At 41.5% G+C, this 21,772-nt stretch overlaps 1 protein-coding gene and 1 long non-coding RNA gene across 3 annotated transcripts; one reads left to right on the forward strand and one right to left on the reverse strand.

Moving 5' to 3' along the window:
- Nucleotides 1-350: 350 nt before the first annotated feature.
- On the reverse strand, nucleotides 351-5,854 carry LOC112615840. Its single transcript, XR_003117481.1, has 3 exons — nucleotides 5,734-5,854; nucleotides 3,680-3,741; nucleotides 351-1,517 (listed from the first exon to the last, which is right to left on the reverse strand). It is a non-coding gene; the product is annotated as an uncharacterized LOC112615840 (long non-coding RNA).
- TLR8 (toll like receptor 8) lies at nucleotides 4,114-21,060 on the forward strand. 2 transcript variants are annotated; one of them, XM_025372744.1, is made up of 3 exons: nucleotides 4,114-4,201; nucleotides 7,854-7,990; nucleotides 16,959-21,060. In XM_025372744.1, exons 2-3 carry the CDS (start codon nucleotides 7,934-7,936, stop codon nucleotides 20,079-20,081), a joined length of 3,180 nt encoding a protein of 1,059 aa, XP_025228529.1. In that variant the 5' UTR covers nucleotides 4,114-4,201; nucleotides 7,854-7,933; the 3' UTR covers nucleotides 20,082-21,060. The 2 variants fall into 2 exon arrangements, with proteins under 2 accessions (XP_025228529.1, XP_025228530.1); XM_025372745.1 differs by lacking the exon at nucleotides 7,854-7,990.
- Nucleotides 21,061-21,772: the final 712 nt, after the last annotated feature.

Here is a 21,772-nt window from a genome sequence, read left to right on the forward strand (position 1 = left end):
TTATCTTCCCTCCAAAGATGTTTGTTGCAGCATTGTTTGTTATTTCAAAACATTAGGACAAGCACAAATGCCAATCAATAGGGGATTCGTTAAGTAAAATGCTACATGCATAACCATCTATAGAGCATAGCCATTTAAAAAAAAAGAACAAGACAGATCTGCATATCCAAACCAGAATGCTAGCTGGAAAAAAAAGATGCAGAATAGCATGTATAGTGTGAACTAAGTTTTCAAAAAGAATTCTGTATGCCATTATATATCAGTATATACGTAGGAAAAATTTTGAAGAACATATACCAAACCATTAATAATGGTTAACTCTGAGGAGTGGAATTTGGAGAGCGTTCATCTGATGTGTTCTACGTTCCTTTATTTGGATGTTTAGGACCATGTAATAATATTATAATCAGAAAAAATTTATATACAAAAGAAACTTCCCTTAATTCTATCCATTCGTCCTCTGTGTTTCCCTTTAATTTTCCCAACATCCATCCATCCATCCATCCCCATCCATTTTCACCAACATCCATGTGTGAGACCAGGCTGGATGGATAGAACAGCCCTTGGGCTCAAAAGGTGTACAGCCTGGTAGAGAATGTAACACAGAGCCACCAAAATGTCATCCAGCAGAGGAAGTGGCAAGTACGACAGAGCTTTCCGTTCAGATCCAAGCTTTGCTGCTGAATTTGGGTAAATGACTGAGCCTTCATGAGCCTGTTTCCTCCTCTGAAAATGGGGATTATAGTAACAAGCAGAGAGAATGGGAGTGGTGGGTGGGTAGAGCCTTAAGTAAGTGCTGGTGCAGAGGACTCCATCCCATCTGGGCCACACACCATCAGGAGGGACATGGGGACCTGAGGACAAAGAAGACAAGCAGCCCATATCTGCCAGCAGGACCTGGCAAAGTGGGCATGACACCAACAAGTTGCATCCCAGAGGTGCCCACAAAGCGCTCAGGATTTGCAAAGCTAAGGTCAAGCGGAAGCAGGAGCAGACAGTTTCAGGAAGCACCTGTGGCCTATCTCACCTGTGTCTTCCCTGGCCAGGGAATGGCAGCCGCTTAAAGGGGCCAAAGGAAGCCACAGTGTGGCTCCCAAACACGGACGCACAGTAGCTGTCCTCTCAGGAACTCTGCACCCCCATTTAAAACCAGGATCACATGAGATTTGTGTAAAGGAAGCCTCTTGTGCATTTCTTCATCCAAATCGTTGACTTAAAAGTTTCTTCCACATAAGTCCTTTCACTTTAGCTTTTTATATATTTAGCATCGATTTCACAACAAACAACTGATTCCAGGCACTTGGTGTTTTCCCAGACCTTGAGCTTTTTCCAGGGTTGCACGTTATTTCCATATGTGGTACTTCGAAGCGGCCCCAGTGTGGGAAAGCCATTTGCCGCCTTATGAATTGTCTGGTCATCACTGACTTGAGAGGAAAGGGCTGTGTCCAGGGCTGGGGAAGGCTCCAAGAGTGGTTCTTCAGGCCTGCTGTTGCCAACAGTCCAGGAATGTGTGAAGTCTGTAACAACAAGCGTAGTAATAATAATTCTAGCTCTACTAGTTGAACACTCACTTTGTGCCAGCTACTTTTCTAAGAGTTCCACAATATGAGCAATTTAATCCTCGAAGCCAGCATCTGAAAAAGATACTAGTATTCTTATCCCAATTTGACAGACGAGAAAACTAAGGCTCAGAGAGGCTTATCTGCTGGTGATTTGTGTGTCTGGGAAGTGCACGTTGTCTGGCAGGCTTGCCTGGCAGAAGCGGTTCATGACAGGTCTTCTCCATTTTGGAATCAAGATCTGTGTCAGCATGGATGGCAAGGGGAAGAGCAAGGAAAGACTGGTCTAGGAGATGCCCAGGAGCTTTCAGCCGCACAGTGTAAGGTGGGGAGAGCAGACCTGGCCACCAAGGACCAGTTTCTGGGCTTGGGCAGAAGCCAATCATCTGGCTACTTTACAAGCAGATGGAACTTCTGCTTCTCAGCAACCTTCCTGCCCTGGTGTCAATACCATTTTCATTTTCATCTTTTAAGGTACTGGTTGTATGGAGAAAACTGAAGGCTTATTTGGTATAAGTAAGTTACTCATTTTTATGAGTTTGCTTGACATAGATACTAGACTGTATGTGTGTATATATACATATAAACATGCATATGTACATAAAAAATATGTCATATATACATTTTATATACACACACACACATATATATATATATGCATGTTTTATAAGGTCAATTGACTGGTCTACAATTGGCTGACACTTGGTGGCCTAGAAGCCAGAGTATGTGAGTCCCCCTTTTCTAGAAAGCTGACAAACTCTCCAGTTCTGAGGATCCTTGCTCAGTCAACCGCTGGAAGTCATTTTTAATTCTTTTTTTTTTTTTTTTTTTTTTTGAGACAAAGTCTCATTCTGTCACCCAGGCTAGAGTGCAGTGGCACTATCATGGCCCACTGCAATCTCTGCCTCCCGGGCTCAGGCGATCCTCCCCCCTCAGCCACCTGAGTAACTGGGACTACAGGTGCACACCACCATGCTTGGCTAATTTTTGTATTTTTTTAGAGACAAGGTTTTGCCATGTTGCCCAGGTTGGTCTCAAACCCCTGAGCACAAGTCATCCTCCTGCCTCGGCCTCCACAAAGTGCTGGAATTACAGGTGTGAGCCACTGCACTTGGTCCATTCTTACTTACTTTCTTTACTTTATTTCCGAGCAAATGTTTGGAGGGAAACCAAAAGACTGGGATGCGGCCAGCCGAGGTCTTTGGGTTCACAATCACAAACGTTTTTGGTTTGCCCACAAAGGCCCAGGCTGCACACTCTGATGTCATAGGAATCACTTCTCAAACCGTGCACCAGGTCTTGAATTCCCTTAGGGTGTGATCTTTAGAGGTCCATCTAGGCATACCCACCCAAGCCATTCTTTGACTGCTGACAGGCCTTCCTTCATAACAAGGTGTTCCACAGTCCATTTATATATGGATGTCATCTCTGCCCACTCTGCTGCCAATTTGGTTTTCTCCCTCTCCTGGGGTGTAAGGCAAGATGAAACATATCACATCCCATTCTAAACTTTATTCTTGTAGCCAGGGGTCAGCAAACTTTTTCAGTAAAGGGCCATATCACAAATATCTTAGGCTTTACAGGCCAAGAAGCAAATTTGGAATATTATGTAGGTACTTATAGAGTAAAATAAAAATTTCCACAATTATTTAATTGATGAAACTCAAAATGTAATAATAATAATCGAAGGCAGGTTTTTTTGTAGCATAGGTTTAATAATGAGAAGAATGGAATCATTTTTGGAGGTGATAACATTCTGCTTAGTTGGAATTTAAAGTTAGTGTTCTTTATCATCAAATCCTTTGCCAATGTTCATCTAAAAATATTTTCACTTCTGGGCCGGATTTGGTTCAAAGGCTGCAGTTTGCTGACCTCTGCTCTAGGTTAAACCTTTTGAGGCCCTTGCTCTGCGAGCATAAAATTGAATCCATTTATCAGACTAAATCGGGAAGATTAAATTTTCCAGCCTCATGAATGCTCAGCCATTGACTCACTCGTTCATACAATGAACACTCATTGAGCTTATACTATACGCCAGGTGCTGGGGGAGGCACGGGGCACCCAGGAGAAAGATGCTCGCTTTGCGGCCACAGCCTGGTGGGAGGGAGACCCACACCTACTGGTGCTATCTCAGAAACATGTGGAACAAAGATGAAGCAGTGTTCACGTTATTCGCCTACATCTGTGAATTATACAAGGAAGATGAGCTTGAGAAATCCTAAGTTCAGTACAAATTTATGATAACTTTTTTAAAAAAAGAATACACTGAAGTTTTCTTAGTGAATGGAATAATGTTCCCTTTTTCTCCCCTGTACACACAAATACACAAAAACTAAAAAAATACACTGTATGTGTCTGATTTGGGTTGTATTTACATCATTTTATAAACAACTTTTTCCTGCAACTTCAGTTTCAAAGTTTTAAAGCACAGTCAATTAATGATTTGGCAACAGCTAAGCAATCACAAGTTCCCTTCTTTTCATGTAAACTTCTGTAAAACACATGCGCTAGGTTCTGCTGATGGTAAATAGACCCACATCAGGAAGTTAGCCATTTTCTCTTCTCGGCCACCTCCTGCATAGAGGGTACCATCCTGCACTGCTGCAAGTTACGGAATGAAAAATTAGAACAACAGAAACACGGTAAGCCACTTCTATTTCTTTAGCAAAGCTTTCCAATAGAACATGGGATTTCTGACCCAGAAATCTGGGTTGGTGGCAAATAGTGTGAGCCCAGAAAGTAATAAATGGGCAAATAAGGATAAAAATTAAAGATCAAAACAACTGTAAATGCAGGTAAAGCGGCTTTTGCTGTGATCTTTAATTTGTGCATATGTTAGTATAAAAGAACTAGAGAGTAAATTTTGAAAATCAAATGCAGTGATGATCTTACTAATGTGAACAGGAAAATAAGAAAATTCCAAGTTAGAAATTGAACTGGAAATATTACTTACCCGCCCCACCAGAGACAACATCCTCTTCCAGAACAACAGGTTGGAGGAGAAGGTGAGGGAAATATTTTTCCTTTGCTATTTCTGTAGGAAAGGACAAACTCTCTTCCTTCACATACATAGGTCAATTGCTAAAGCCTAGTGAAGCCTGAGCTTAATCTACTGTTGAAGGCTTACAATTCAACATTAATTGCTACTTTTCTTGGTCAGAGTTTTAAAGAATTAGGTTGGTGCAAAAAACCGTGATTACTTTTGCACCAACTTAATAACATGCTACAATTTCTGTAGTTACTATTTTACACTGTCTAGATATAGCAGGTGGTCCGTTTTTGTTATTGTCAAGAACTGTTAGACTAAAAACAAACTTTACACTTGTTTTTAAATGATACGTTTTCTAGAAAATTCAATGAGGTTTAAGAGTAATTGAAAAGTCTGATTTCAAGAGTCTCATCCAAAATTACCATATATTTTCCCCCAAAGTCCTTGGAGTTAATTTTGACAATTTAATGTACACTTAAGTCTTTTGACGTTAATGTTTTGTTTTGTTTTGTTTTGTTTTGAGGTGGAGTCTCGCTCTGTCACCCAGACTGGAGTGCAGTGGTGCGATCTCGGCTCACTGCAATCTCCACCTCCCAGGTTCAGGTGATTCTCATGCCTCAGTCTCCCAAGTAGCTGGGATTACAGGTGTGTGTCACCAAGTCCAGCTAATTTTTGTATTTTTAGTAGAGACCGGGTTTCGCCATGTAGGCCAGGATGGTCTCGAACTCTTGACCTCAGGTGATCCGCCTGCCTCGGCCTCCCAAAGTGGCACAGGCATGAGCCACCGTGCCCAGCCTGAAGTTAATTTTTATACCCACCTAATGTTCATTATGGATCTTGAAGGTAAATTAATTCTGCACTAAAATTTTATGATGCTTTACAAAATGACTGTAGGTGGCCCATATGCAATTGGGTCAACTGGGCCAATGACACATATGGGATTGCAGTTGAAATTATCCAATTTCTACTTGATATTTGTAAGCTACTGCGATAGCCAGTATAATTGTATTATAAGAAAGTGGTAAATAGTCAGGGCCGGGTGGCTCACTGCTATAATCCCAGTACTTTGGGAGGCCGAGGTGGGCGGATCACTTGAAGTCAGTAGGTAGAGACCAGCCCGGTCAACATGGCAAAACCTTGTCTCTACTAAAAATACAAAAATTAGCCATGTGTGGTCGTGCGCACCTGTAGTCTCAGGGACTCAGGAGGCTGAGGCAGGAGAATTGCTTGAACCCAGGAGGTGGAGGTTGCAGTGAGCAAAGATTGTGCCACTGCACTCCAGCCTGGGCAACAGAGTGAGACTCTGTTTCAAAACAACAACAACAACAACAACAAAACCAAAAAAACAAAAACAAAAACCTGGTAAATAGAGTAATAATAAAATCAAATTAAACTTGCAAAAATGGCCACTTTGCTCCCACTGTTGGCCAATGGAGGTCAAGGACCTGGCTGACCTCCTGCCTAAAGGCAGAGGTTGTTAGCCTTGGCAATGGACTCAAATCAGAGGGGGAGCTTTCAAAACTCCTGCTGCCCAGACTGAACCCCAGATCAATGAAACCAAAATCTCTGGATATGGGGCTTGGCATTTGTAGCTTTTAGAATTCCTAAGTATCTCTACTGTGCAGCCAAAGTTAAGAATCAGTGCCTTAGAGCATCAACAGTTGTTTGGTCTTTCTTAAAAAGCACAGTCCCTTTTTTTAGGTGGCTAGAAATGCTCCAGTAAAAGCTGAAATGTATTTACTAGCCACCTTGGTTTGATTTTAGAAAGCAAAATAGAAGTTCTAAGTATGCTTTCTCTGAGAAACTGAGACTTTAGATAAGGGTGAAGGCAGTTGATGGAGTTCATTCTCCTCTTTCAGTCACTGCTTCTCATCTTTTCATTATAATAACCTAAGAACCTCAGAGTTTATGAAAGAGAGAGCAGTCTTATGGAAGACCCCAGACTTACAGAATATTAGGGCATGTTTCACAGGGAAGGATGTCATTTCCCAAGCTTAGTCTTTGAAACTAACCATGGACATTGTTGAACATTAATGTTGGACATCATTTGTAAGTGCATCTTAGTGTCACCTCCAGGATCCATTGAGGGGAACGTCATTCCAATGGAACATCTCTGAGTTCAACTGGGTTATTAAATGGAGTTGAAGGATTTGTTATTTTTAAATTAGTAGCCCCAATTTATGACTATTCAAGACCATAGGACAAGCCTGCCCAACCCTCGGCCCACAGGCTGCATATGGCCAAGGACAGCTTTGAATGCAGCCCAAGACAAATTCATAAACTTTCTTAAAATATTATGCGATTGTTTTTTAGCCCATCAGCTATTGTTAGTGTTAGTGTGTTTTATGTGTGGCCCAAGACAATTCTTCTTCTTCCAGTGTGGCCCAGAGAAGCCGAAAGATTGGACACCCCGCTATAAGACATAGTAATTTAAATGCATAACCTGTGGTTCTGGATTGGCATTAGCAGATACAGGCTGTGTTGATTTTGCAGACAGTTACAAAGAGCTGCTAGTTGGTGTGTATGTCTAAAATCAGTAGATTTCCTGTGGTTCTAAGGAATGACAGAGAATCTGGAAGTTCTCTGTGGTAGCCTGCTCAGTGCAGAAAGGGAACATGGAAAATCTGCCACTAGCATTTGAGTCTTGGAGGTTCCACATAGGGCTGTCAGGTCTCTGCTGATCATTGAAACCAGATCACGGCCAACTAGCCCCTTGGCTTCAGCCCTCCTAATTCATTAACTACTCAGGTAAATCTAGGGTCACTTTCAACTCTACCACCTACCATCTGAGTGACCTTGAAGACATTCATCTCTCTGAGCCTCAGGTCCCATGTCTGTAAAGCAGGGGCCTCTGGACTTCATTTATTTATTTATTTATTTTTGAGGATTAAACAAATGTTCCCTACACTATTTCCCAGCATCCAATAACACGATTTTTCATATTTTTGTGTATGTTAAGTCAGGACCCATCTCATTTCTGATAAGTGTACTTAATGTGGTCATGTTTTCTTTTGTCTTCCAAAGTTGTTAGTGAATCCATTGAATTTGGCATGGGTAAAATAAAGTATCTATTATTAATTGTAAATTTCATCTAAAGTGACAAATCCTACCTGCATGACCATTTCTTAATTTCCTTTCATCATGTATCAGTGGTCAACATTGTTAACTGCAAATGAATCAGAATCCATTAAAAATTAGAACTATTTCCAATCTGGCAAAAATTCAACTCTGGTTGAATCCAAACATTGTGCTGAAGCAGCTAAGTAATTCAGTTGAGGAGATTAATTACATTTTATAATCAATAGGTTCTCTTGACACTTCAGTGTTAGGGAACATCAGCAGGACCCATCCCAGGAGACCTTGAAGGAAGCCTTTGAAAGGGAGAATGAAGGAGTCATCTTTGCAAAATAGCTCCTGCAGCCTGGGAAAGGAGTCTAAAAAGGTAAAAAGCTGTTAATTCCAGGAAAGCAGCTTTAGGCCCCTCCCAGACCACCTGCACTGCACACTACGTGGGATTTATTCTAGCCTCACATAGCAGCGTCCCTACCTTTGTGCCCATACATCTGGTCTCCGCCCTGGCTGCAGCCCTCCCCTTCAGGCAAATTCTGGGTGTGGCCTGTCTGCTCATTGCAATTCCCAGGGAACGAGTTTTCCGTGAAGGCAGACTTTCTGAGCTGTTCTTCAAACTGCGCTGGTCTTTTAAAAATGTGTTTGGTGGCCATCAGCATCCAATTTCAGAAGAAAGATTTGGGTGAGGACTGAGAGAGTTGTTGTTGTTGTGCTGTCTGTTTCCTTCAGAATCTGCAGAAGAAAATTGGCAGGTCATGTACTGTGGACCTAACCAAAGAACAGATGATGTACAGAAAGCAGAAAAACTGTTGTGAAATTGCTTCCTCAGTAGCAATAGCTGTATTTGGCAGGGAGAGGAGAAGTTGGGCAGACTTTTTTTCTTTTTTTCTTTTTCATGATTCATATGTTTTCTTTAAAGAAGTGGGTTTTGCTTTTCTCTGGGTGCTCCAAGACAACCCCAGTGAAAGATCTGGACCACAAAGACCCAGTCATCCTCATCATCAGCGTGTTCATTGCAGCAAGCTCAAGGGCATGCCAGGCAAAGGGCTTTTTTCTGGCAGCATGAACTTGTCTCAGCAGAGGGTTTCACAGAACGACTGTCATTTACCTGTTCTCTGCTCTTACTTGATTCGTTTCCCAGGACTGCTGAAACAAAGTACCACAAACTTGGTGGATCAAAACAGCAGAAATATATTCTCTCACAGTTCTGGAAACCACAAGTCAGAAACCAATGTGTTGTTGGCAGAGTTGGTTCCTTCTTAAGGGGTTAGAGGGAAAATCTGTTTCATGCCCCTCTCCCAACTTCTGGTGGTAGCCAGCAACCCATGATGTTCTCTGGCTTGCTGCTGCATCTCTCTAGCCTTCACCTCTCTCCTCATGCGGGTGGCCTTCTTTCCCGTGTGTCTATTTCCAAATTCCCCTTTTCTTATAAAGAGACCAGTTATTGGATCAGGGCCCACCTTAATTCAGTAGGATTCCATTTTACCTTGATGACATCGGCAAAGTTCAAATAAGGTTGTATTCACAGGTACCAGGGGTTAGAACTTCAAATTATCTATTAGGGGCACAATTCAACCTAAACACTCCCCTTTTTTGATTCTCTATTCTTCCACTTCTGCTCAATCCAGGTTCTTCACTTTATCAGCTCCCAATCTAATACTTATCTTATTTCTAGTAAGCACCCTCTTCCTTATCTTAACTGGTCCCTGGGGCCTGGCCTGAGCCCCATTATACCATCAGCTGTTGACATCAAGGGTGGACTTCTCTTTCAGCACAGAAGGCACCGGGCTGTAGGCTTCAGCCTTCTCTGCTTTTCTCTGCCCCATCTACTGTTCATCCACCTGCTTTCCATTTTCCTAAACTTTGTAGACAATTCTTGTCAACTGTTGTCTTCTCCTACACTTTCTTTGATCTTATAGGATTCTATTATTTTACTATTGCTTTAATGGGAGCACCCAACTGTTAGGTTCAACCAACAGAAGTTGGTTGTGCTCTCTCGCTCTCTCTTTCTTTCTGTCTCTCTCTTTCTCTCTATTTGCATAGTGGTATTTTTTTTTCCTCTATTTTATTTGCAGAGTTGCCATTTCTCTGTTATTGTAGAGTTGCTGTTTCTCTATTCTATTTGCATATTTCTCTTCTACCAAGCTGGATTGTTTCTATTGATTGGTTCTGCTGTAATGAGGGTGACTTCTCCTTAGTACCTTTCTCACTTCATCTGGGACCAGATGCCCTTTGATATCTTTTTGGAGCCACAACTTTTGGTAGTCACAGGCATGGGTGTGGCTGAAAGGAAGAACTTGGCTCAGAAGGTACAGCTCTTGCTGGGCCTTTGGTCTCTGCTCTGTCTTCTGAGATCAGTGGCTGCTAGGACCTGGGGTTCCCCCATGCCAGGTATGGTTACACAGCACTCCTATGGACTTGAGCAGAGCACCCTGTAAGGTGAGCATTAGTATTCCATTCAAACTCTGTGCAGCCCCACACGGAATATAGAAGGTGGAGCAATGAAGTTCTCCCCAACTTCTCTGCAAGCAACCTGTTCACCATTTCTTGCCCTTCCCATTTATGTACTTTTCAAAATCAGATTATTTGGAATTTGTCAACTCATGTTTCTTACTTTAGTACTTTTTTGGGAGGACAGCATTAGAAACTTCAAGCTCTTAACTAAAAAATGTCTTTTGGAATCTTCTGGCCATTTCCATGGCCCATAATTTGCTTTTAAGCTGCTTTAGACTCCCGGAGGCTATTTTCATCCAGAAAGAACAGAGCAGAGCTCAAAAGACTCCAGTTTTTGGTCTCTAGCAGCCTCTAGAGGATTTTCCCCTCAATTGCTCTCTGCCTCGTATGAAATAGAGTTGGATTTGAAACAGGATGTTGAGGCCTTACCTCCAGGCTAGTGAGGCCACACAAGATGGATCCTGCCCTCTGGACCCGCCCAAGTGTCCACCTAAACATGAGTTACCTAACAACAATATTTTGTTTAGCACGTAAAGGGAATGGTCTGGAATCTGGCCTTGCCCTGACGTATTCTCCTTGGACCTTTTTAAAAAAATAATTTGTGTTAATCTGTAGTTAAAAATTGTAATAAGGACCTGACAAACACTACCTCAGTCAGATGATCAAGGTACACATAAACAGTGAAAGTCATGTTGATAGCATGCACCCTTCATATGATATGGCTAGAATGGCCCTGCACTTCTGTGATCTGCCTCCCCTAGACCCATCGGCTCGGTAGAATCATGACAAAAGCATCAGACAAGTCCCCGTTGAGGGACATTCTACGTAACCATTTCCCTTCCCAGTTATATTTTTCTCCACAGTACTTTCCACTGTCTAACACTCTATCTTTCAAAATGGGCAAGTATTTTAATCTGGTTTGTTCATTGTTTTATCTGCAACTCAAATACAGTTCTTGAAATAAAATACCTGCCTAATAAATATTTAATGAATGAATGAATATAGAACTGCCTTATCCATTTAATTGCCACATGGTATTCCATTGTGTGAACATAACATCATTTATTTACCCAGACTACTACTCATAGGCATTTAGATTATTTCCAGTCTTTTGCTATTGCTAACAGCCCTTGCAGTGAACATCGTTGTATATAAACATTTGCATATATGAGGGTGTGTCTTTAGGATCTACTTTTAGAATTGAAATTGCTGACTCCAAGTATATGTTTCCAATTGTGATAGATATTACACATTACCCTACATCTTAGAGGTGGTGTTAATTTAGACTCCCACCAGCAAAATTTAAGAGTATTTGTTTCCCCACATCCTCAACTGCATAACAGAATAAGTGAAAAATGGTATGACGGTGTAATTTTTGAGTGAGGTTGAGTGTCTTTTCGTATGCTTTAAGAGCAATTTATGTTTCCTTTTTATGTGAACTGTCTGTTAATATATTTTTTCAATTTTTCTATTGGGTTATTTGTCTTTTCATTAATGCATATACCTATTACATATTTATACCAAGTATGTATTAAATACTAACACATTGATGAAACAGAGCAGAAAGCCTAGAAATAGATCCAAATAGCAGAAGAGTTAGTATGTGATACAGGAAGCTTATCAAATCAGTGAGCAAAAGATCATCCAATTAATAACGTTAGGGTAAATGGGTCTCCATTTAGAAAAAAATAATGTGGGTCTACACCTCACATTTCATACCTAAACAATTCCAGTGGGATAAGAAAATGAAATCATAAAAAATTACTAGGAAAAAGATGAGAAAATTGTTCCTAAAACTGAAGTGTGGAAGATCCTTTATGCCTTACACTGCCCTGAGTGATTTCATTCACACCCATGGCTTCAATTGTCATGACTTCCAAATTCATTCCTCTGTCAGAACTCTCCTCTGAGCTTCAGACCCACATGCTCAGCTGCCTACTGGACATCTCTACTTGAATATTACAAACTCAACTCAAAAGCAACCTGTTAAACTTAATTAATAGTAGCCCTCCCCCAAACAATCTTCCTTCTCAGTGAATGACACTCATCCATCCAGGTGCACAGACCAGGAACCTAGAAGTCACTCTGATTGCATCCCTCTCCCTCACAACCTCTACCTCCCTTAATTCATCCATTGCTATGTCTCTCAAATGTACCTCCTAAATATCTCTTGAATGCATTTTTTTCTATCTCTATTGCCACTACCCTAGTTCAAACTCCCATCATCTCATGACTGAAGTTCTGTGCCCTCTTGCCAGTGACCACTACAGAATCAATCTAAGCATGGTGCCATCCTGCTTAAAAACCTTCAAAGGCTCGCATCACTTCTCAGATGAAGATCAAAATCCATTCTTGGGGATAGGGGAATTGGAGAGATGTTGGTCATAGGACACAAAATTTCAGTTAGGCAGGAGGAAAAAGTTCTATTGAAGAGCTCTATTGTGCAATATGGTGACTATAGTTAATAACAACATATTATACACTTGAAAATCACTAAGAGAGTCCATTTTAAGTGTTTTCACCACCAAAAAATGATAAATATATGAGGTAATGCATATGTGAATTAGCTTGACTGAGCCATTCCACATGTATACATATTTCAAAACATCATGTTGTACATCATAAATGCATACACTTTTTAGTTGTCAATTTAATTAATATTTTTAAAACCCACTCTGGTCTTTTTTTTCCTTTTTTGGAGATGGGTGGTCTCTGTCCCCCATGCTACAGTGCAGTGCATGATCATGGCTCACTGCAGCCTCCACCTCCCAGGCTCAGGCGATCCTCCAGCCTCAGCCTCCCAAGTAGCTGGGACCACAAGCATGCACCACCATGCCCCACTATTTGTTTTTGTATTTTTTGTAGAGATGGGATCTTGCCACATGACCCAGTCTGGTCTCCAACTCCTGAGCTCCAGTGATCCACCCGCCTCAGCTTTCCAAACTGCTGGGATTACAGGCGTGAGCCACTGTGCCTGGCCCACTCTGGTTTTTACACAAGTCCCTGGCTTTCTCTCAGTCTCTTAAACTTATGTTCTCAGTAAGATGAGGACTGAAAAAATGTCCACTGAACTTGGTGACATGGAGATACTGAGAATCTCAACGACATCTCCATTAGCCACTTCCTCTGTGCCATTCCAGTCCTCTGGGCCCTACTGTGGCAAGCAGTCATACCATGGCAAACATGAAAGCTGATGTGCCTTGTCTCAGACCCACACCACATCTCTCTGGATTCCTGTCCCAGGGCTTCTCTGGAGGTACAGCCTGGGAAACTCACGGGAATAGACACAGGGCCTTTGCACATGCTGCTCCCTTTTCCTGAAAAATTCCATTGACACCTTCGTTGTGCCTTACACATGCCTACTCAACCTTAGGATTGCAGTTCAGGTTTCACTTCTTTTTTTTCTTTTTTTCTTTTTCTTTTTCTTTTTTTTTTTTTTGAGACAGAGTTTCACTCTTGTTGCCCAGGCTGGAGTGCAATGGTGCGATCTTGGCTCACCACAACCTCTGCCTCCTGGGTTCAAGCAATTCTCCTGCCTCAGCCTCCTGAGTAGCTGGGATTACAGGCATGCGCCACCACGCCCAGCTAATTTTGTATTTTTAGTAGAGACAGTGTTTCTCCATGTTGGCCAGGCTGGTCTTGAACTCCCGACCTCAGGTGATCGGCCCACCTCGGCCTAGGTTTCACTTCTTTATGGAAATCTTCCCCAGTTGCCATGACTAGGCCAAAGTCCCCTCTTGTTAGGCTCTTACAGTGTCATGCACTTCTTTTTTATCACGGTGGAAACCTTGTAATGTGTTTAAGTCATATCTGTTGTACCCATGAGACTAGGAGCCAATTCATATATTGTGAGTGTAATCAAATAGACTCCCCAGGTCACCCACTAGCTAATCAAGGCAGGGATGAGTCCGGAAGTGACTTTGAAATCTAGCAATGTTGGGACTTGGAAATCACACAGGCTGAGATCTGCTCAGGTGCCTGAGCAAATATAGCATTGCCTGCGGTGTCTCCCACAAAGTGCCTCGCATGTCTGAGCCCCGTTGCCCCTCCTTTTGGTGTGCCTGTGTCTTCCAGTACAGATGTGAAGCCTGGAGACCCATGGCTGCCTCTGCAGGAGCTCCATGTTTTCAAGCCATAAATCATCTTAGAATCCATAGCATCTAGATATATTAGTTTTCTATTATTGCAGAACAAATCGCTCCCAAATGTAGAGGCTTCAAAGAATACCCATTCATTGGCCTAAATTTCTGTGAGTTAGAATCTGGGCAGGTTTGCCTGAGTTCTCCACTCCAAGCCTCACAAAGCCAAGCTGGGCTCTCATATGGAGGCTCTGAGTAAAAAATTGTTTCCAGGTTCATCCAGATTGTCAGGTGATTTCAGTTCATTGCAGTTGTTGTTCGACTCACCACCCTACCACCACCCCGAAAACCTCATTTCCTTGCTAGCTGCCTGCAGAGAGCCACTCTCAGCTTCCGCAGGCTGCCTGCATTCCTTGTTGTGGGGCTCCTGCATCCTCAAGCCAGAAATACTGCATCCAATTCTTCTCATGCGTCTTACCCCTCTGACTTTTCCTTCTGCCGCTAACCAGAAAAAACGTTCCATCTTCAAACGCTCGTATGATTAGATTAAGCCCATCCAGATAAATTCCCATGTGCCATATAATATAATGTCATCACAGCAGTAACACCCAGGACAAAATTCATGGGGGCCATCTTAAAATTCTGCCTACCACACCAGGTATAGTAGAGCCTTGTTTTAGAGCAAGTTAAACATTAAGCAGCAACAACACAACAGTGTTGCATTTGAAAATAACTACTAGCAACTGAACATGTCTGGGAGTTCTGCTCCACTTTAATTTCCATCTCAAAAGGAGCTGGCTTTTCCTTGGCTGTTACAAAGGGAAATAATTATTGACCCTCAGAATAATCAGTGTCCACATAAAAATCTTTTATAACATAATGAAGGTGTGACATATAAAGGTGTTAGCTCACCGGCCCTAAATTTTAGGAGTATTTTTAAAAAGGCACTTATGGCTGGGTGCAGTGGCTCAAGCCTGTAATCCCAGTACTTTGGGAAGCTGAGGTGGGTGGATCACGAGGTCAGGAGTTCAAGACCAGCCTGGCCAAGATGGTGAAACCCCATCTCTACTAAAAAAAAAAAATACAAAAAATTAGCCAGGTGTGGTGGCATGCACCTGTAATTCCAGCTACTCCGGAGGCTGAGGCAGAGAATTGCTTAAACCTGGAGGGACGGAGGTTGCAGTGAGCCGAGATCGTGCCACTGTACTCCAGCCTGGGTGACAGAGCGAGACTCCGTCGCAAAAAAAAAAAAAGGCACTTATCTGGTTTAACCCGTAATAAAGACATGAGTTGGGCTTTAGCGAAAAATCTAGGCTGGTTTCTGTGTTCAGTGAAATAAGATTTTTGAGAGTTCTCTTAATTACTACCCTTAATCAAACCAATCACATTAATCTGTTTAGTGCATTGTATGGTTACCAAAAGTGACATATTCAGCCCTCTGTTTATTAAGAAACAGTAACAGAAAGTGAGGCACTCTCCTGTGTTACTGAGGGTGCATAAAAATATAAAGCACCATGTGTCTTCCCTAGAGAAGTTTCCAAATTAGCAAGCAAATAGCTATTAATGCTAATGTTTGTGTGATAAGGAACATATGAGTAGTAGTTATTCCACAAACAATTTTTTGAGTGCTGTTTACATTTGAGGCACTGCTCAGGCACAAGGATTTCAAAAGGAGATTGTGTAGCATGATGGCTTAGTTGTTAAAACTATGATTTTGGAATCAGATTGGCTCAAGTCCCAGTGCTACAACATACCATCCTTCAGAAAGGTACTTAAGTCTGTTTGTATTTTCATCTGCAAAATAGAAATGATAATAGGACCTACTGCACTGTGTTCCTGTGAGCATTAATGCGGGTGATCAAATGTTTATGAAGCACTTAGCACAATACCTGACATTTTGCTTGTTCTTATTATCAACATAAGGTGCCCACTTTCCAGTCATGCAAGAAGAAAACATAATATATGTCACCATAGAAGTATAGAATAATTGTGGGAAATACCAGTAAGAGAGATACAGTTGTATAAATAAGGTAAAGATGACTGCCTTGAAAATCTAGGATGATACCGTATTAGAAGTGCCTCTGAACTCTCCATGGGGGCTGGCCAAAGTTTCATCAAGTGTCATGTCAGTAGGTTGATGCTATCAATATATAGCTTGCTAAGCTATAGACTTACTATAAACCATAGCTGTGGTCCAGCTTAGACACATTATGGTGGTGGAGTATCTTGATTAATGGCCTCTGCAGAAGCTTCCCAGGTCTTCTCATCATCATAATCTCAGAGAGCTTCATCTTCAACTTCCTTTTTTTGTTGTTTTTGAGACAGGGTCTCACTCTGTCATCCAGGATGGAGTGCAGTGGCACAATCATGGCTCATTGCAGCCTCAACCTCAGGGGCTCAAGCCATCCTCCCACTTCAGCCTCCCGAGTAGTTGGGACTACAGGCATGCACCACTATGCCCGGCTAATTTTTAAAATTTTTGTAGAGACAGGGTCTCCCTATGTTGCCCAGTCTGGTCTCAAACTCCTGGGCTCAAATCATCTTTCCACCTCGGCCTCCCAAAATGTTGGGATTACAGGTGTGAGCCACCACACCCAGCCCATCTTCAACTTCTTTTAGCACCATGAAGCTGAACATAGTAAAAAGTAAAATCATTCTCGACCTAATCTGATGCAATTTATTTAATTGTTAAGTGAATGCACACATCAAAACTCATACAAGTATGGTGTAGCACTGCTAATTTATTTACAAAACACCTGGCAAATACCGTTACTCTAATACTGTGCTTCTGCTTTTGATTTTCCTTAGGAAAACATGTTCCTTCAGTCGTCAATGCTGACCTGCCTTTTCCTGCTAATACCTGGTTCCTGTGAGTTATGCCCTGAAGAAAATTTTTCTAGAAGCTATCCTTGTGAAGAGAAAAAGCAAAATGACTTTGTTATTGCAGAGTGCAGCAATCGTCGACTACGGGAAGTTCCCCAAACGGTGGGCAAATATGTGACAGAACTAGACTTGTCTGATAATTTCATCACACACATAACGAATGAATCATTTCAAGGGCTGCAAAATCTCACTAAAATAAATCTAAACCACAACCCCAATGTACAGCGCCAGAACGGAAATCCTGGCATGCAATCAAATGGCTTGAATATCACAGACGGGGCATTCCTCAACCTAAAAAACCTAAGGGAGTTACTGCTTGAAGACAACCAGTTACCCCAAATACCCTCTGGTTTGCCAGAGTCTTTGACAGAACTGAGTCTAATTCAAAACAATATATACAACATAACTAAAGAGGGCATTTCAAGACTTATAAACTTGAAATATCTCTATTTGGCCTGGAACTGCTATTTTAACAAAGTTTGTGAGAAAACTAACATAGAAGATGGGGTATTTGAAACACTGACAAATTTGGAGTTGCTATCACTATCTTTCAATTCTCTTTCACATGTGCCACCCAAACTGCCAAGTTCCCTACGCAAACTTTTTCTGAGCAACACCCAGATCAAATACATTGGTGAAGAAGATTTCAAGGGTTTGATAAATTTAACATTACTAGATTTAAGCGGGAATTGTCCGAGGTGCTTCAATGCCCCATTTCCATGCGTGCCTTGTGATGGGGGTGCTTCAATTAATATAGATCATTTTGCTTTTCAAAACTTGACCCAACTTCAATACCTAAACCTCTCTAGCACTTCCCTCAGGAAGATTAATGCTGCCTGGTTTAAAAATATGCCTCATCTGAAGGTGCTGGATCTTGAATTCAACTATTTAGTGGGAGAAATCGCCTCTGGGGAATTTTTAACGATGCTGCCCCGCTTAGAAATACTTGACTTGTCTTTTAACTATATAAAGGGGAGTTATCCACAGCATATTAATATTTCCAAAAACTTCTCTAAACTTTTGTCTCTACGGGCATTGCATTTAAGAGGTTATGTGTTCCAGGAACTCAGAAAAGACGATTTCCAGCCCCTGATGCAGCTTCCAAACTTATCAACTATCAACTTGGGTATTAATTTTATTAAGCAAATCGATTTCAACCTTTTCCAAAATTTCCCCAACCTGGAAATCATTTACTTGTCAGAAAACAGAATATCACCGTTGGTAAAAGATACCAGGCAGAGTTATGCAAATAGTTCCTCTTTTCAACGTCATATCCTGAAACGTCGCTCAACAGATTTTGAGTTTGACCCACATTCGAACTTTTATCATTTCACCCGTCCTTTAATAAAGCCACAATGTGCTGCTTATGGAAAAGCCTTAGATTTAAGCCTCAACAATATTTTCTTCATTGGGCCAAACCAATTTGAAAATCTTCCTGACATTGCCTGTTTAAATCTGTCTGCAAATAGCAATGCTCAAGTGTTAAGTGGAACTGAATTTTCAGCCATTCCTCATGTTAAATATTTGGATTTGACAAACAATAGACTAGATTTCGATAATGCTAGTGCTCTTACTGAATTGTCCGACTTGGAAGTTCTAGATCTCAGCTATAATTCACACTATTTCAGAATAGCAGGGGTAACACATCATCTAGAATTTATTCAAAATTTTACAAATCTAAAAGTTTTAAACTTGAGCCACAACAACATTTATACTTTAACAGATAAGTATAATCTGGAAAGCAAGTCCCTGGTAGAATTAGTTTTCAGTGGCAATCGCCTTGACATTTTGTGGAATGATGATGATAACAGGTATATCTCCATTTTCAAAGGTCTCACGAATCTGACAAAGCTGGATTTATCCCTTAATAAGCTCAAGCATATCCCAAATGAAGCATTCCTTAATTTGCCAGCGAGTCTCACTGAACTACATATAAATGATAATATGTTAAAGTTTTTTAACTGGACATTACTCCAGCAGTTTCCTCATCTCCAGTTGCTTGACTTACGTGGAAACAAACTATTCTTTTTAACTGATAGCCTATCTGACTTTACATCTTCCCTTCAGACACTGCTGCTGAGTCATAACAGGATTTCCCACCTACCCTCTGGCTTTCTTTCTGAAGTCAGTAGTCTGATGCGCCTCGATTTAAGTTCCAACCTGCTAAAAACGATCAACAAATCCACACTTGAAACTAAGACCACCACCAATTTATGTTTTTTGGAACTACACGGAAACCCCTTCGAATGCACCTGTGACATTGGAGATTTCCGAAGATGGATGGATGAACATCTGAACGTCACAATTCCCAGACTGGTAGATGTCATTTGTGCCAGTCCTGGGGATCAAAGAGGGAAGAGTATTGTGAGTCTGGAGCTAACAACTTGTGTTTCAGATGTCACTGCAGTGATATTATTTTTCTTCACCTTCTTAATCACCACCATGGTTATGTTGACTGCCCTGGCTCACCATTTGTTTTACTGGGATGTTTGGTTTATCTATAATGTGTGTTTAGCTAAGGTAAAAGGCTACAGGTCTCTTTCCACATCCCAAACTTTCTATGATGCTTACATTTCTTATGACACCAAAGATGCCTCTGTTACTGACTGGGTGATAAATGAGCTGCGCTACCACCTTGAAGAGAGCCAAGACAAAAACGTTCTCCTTTGTCTAGAGGAGAGGGATTGGGACCCGGGATTGGCCATCATCGACAACCTCATGCAGAGCATCAACCAAAGCAAGAAAACAGTATTTGTTTTAACCAAAAAATATGCAAAAAGCTGGAACTTTAAAACAGCTTTTTACTTGGCTTTGCAGAGGCTAATGGATGAGAACATGGATGTGATTATATTTATCCTGCTGGAGCCTGTGTTACAGCATTCTCAGTATTTGAGGCTACGACAGCGGATCTGTAAGAGCTCCATCCTCCAGTGGCCTGACAATCCGAAGGCAGAAGGCTTGTTTTGGCAAACTCTGAGAAATGTGGTCTTAACTGAAAATGATTCACGGTATAACAATATGTATGTTGATTCCATTAAGCAATACTAACTGACGTTAAGTCATGGTTTTGCGCCATAATAAAGATGCAAAGGAATGACATTTCTGTCTATATGGCTATGTACCAAATTACCCCAAAACTTAGTGGTTTAAAACAACACATTTGCTAGCCCACAGTTTTTGAGGGTCAGGAGTCCAGGCACAGCGTAACTGGGTCCTCTGCTCAGGGTATCTCAGAGGCTGCAATGCAGGTGTTCACCAGAGACATAGGCATCTCATGTGGTTGTTTTCTGGATTCAATTCCTCCTGGGCTATTGGCCAAAGGCTATACTCATGTGAGCCATGTGAACCTCTCCCACAAGGCAGCTTACTTCATCAGAGCTAGCAAAAAAGAGAGGTTGCTAGCAAGATGAAGTAACAATCTTGTAATTGAATCAAAAAAGCGATATCCCATCACTTCGGCCATATTCTATTTGTTAGAAGTAAACCACAGGTCCTGCCAGCTCCATGGGAGTGACCACCTCAGTCCAGGGAAGACAACTGAAGACCAAGACGGTGAGCTCTGATTGCCTCAGTTGGTCATCAGCTATTTTCCCTTGACTGCTGTCCTGGGATGGCCTGCTATCTTGATCATAGATTGTGAATATCAGGAGGCAGGGATCACTGTGAACCATCTTAGCAGTTGACCTAATACACCTTCTTCTCAATATCTAAGAACTTTTGCCACTGTGACTAATGGTCCTAATATTAAGCTGCTGTTTAGATTTATCGTATATCTATGGCTACATGGTTATATTATGCTGCGGTTGCATTCGGTTTTATTTACAGTTGCTTTTAAAAATATTTGCTATAACATTTGACTTCTAAGGTTTAGATGCCATTTAAGAACTGAGATGGATAGCTTTTAAAGCATCTTTTACTTCTTAACCATTTTTTTAAAGTATGCAGCTAAATTCGAAGCTTTTGGTCTATATTGTTAATTGCCATTGCTGTAAATCTTAAAATGAATGAATAAAAATGTTTCATTTTATAAGAGGAGTGTAAAATAAATATATGATAGAGAAATTGGTCTTTAATATTAAAAGAAATTGCCATATACACTGAATTTTTTGAGAACTCTTTTTAAAAAACTATTTGGTAGAAATCAAAGGGGAAGAAGTTTTGATGAAGCTTTTACATTAAGATACTTATTAATAGAGAAATTCTATCTTGATTCCCTACTCAGAAGACATAAATTCTATCTTGATTCCCTACTCAGAAGACATAAAGTCAGAATGCCTGGCTGTTGGTAGCCTTCGTGCAATTCCCCCAAATGAAACAACTTTGGCAACCCTTTCCACTTCTACTGATCCCTTGGTTCCTCTGCATCAGTCCATAGCATCCTCTATCCAGTATGAATCTTGAGATATCTAATGAAATTTACCCGAGATTAACTAGAAATTATCCGAGCATAAGAAAAGGAAGTCCCTTGGCTGGGTGTGGTGGCTCGCGCCTGTAATCCCAGCACTTTGGGAGGCTGAGGCGGGTGGATCATGAGGTCAGGAGATCGAGACAATTCTGGCTAACACGGTGAAACCCCATCTCTACTAAAAATACAAAAACTTAGCCGGGCATGGTGGTGGGTGCCTGTAGTCCCAGCTACTCGGGAGGCTGAGGCAGGAGAATGGGGTGAACCGGGAGGCGGAGCTTGCAGCGAGCCGAGATTGCACCACTACCCTCCAGCCTGGGCGACAGAGCGAGAC

Source organism: Theropithecus gelada, chromosome X (assembly GCF_003255815.1).
Source record: "Theropithecus gelada isolate Dixy chromosome X, Tgel_1.0, whole genome shotgun sequence".
In the NCBI taxonomy this organism is placed as follows: domain Eukaryota; kingdom Metazoa; phylum Chordata; class Mammalia; order Primates; family Cercopithecidae; genus Theropithecus; species Theropithecus gelada.

What these genes read in the sequence shown, in the direction of transcription:
- TLR8 (XM_025372744.1), top strand. Translation starts at nt 7,934, where the DNA reads ATGAAGGAGTCATCTTTGCAAAATAGCTCCTGCAGCCTGGGAAAGGAG. An exon ending in TGGGAAAGGAGTCTAAAAAG is followed by an intron (nt 7,991 to 16,958) that starts GTAAAAAGCTGT and finishes GATTTTCCTTAG; the next exon opens with GAAAACATGTTCCTTCAGTC.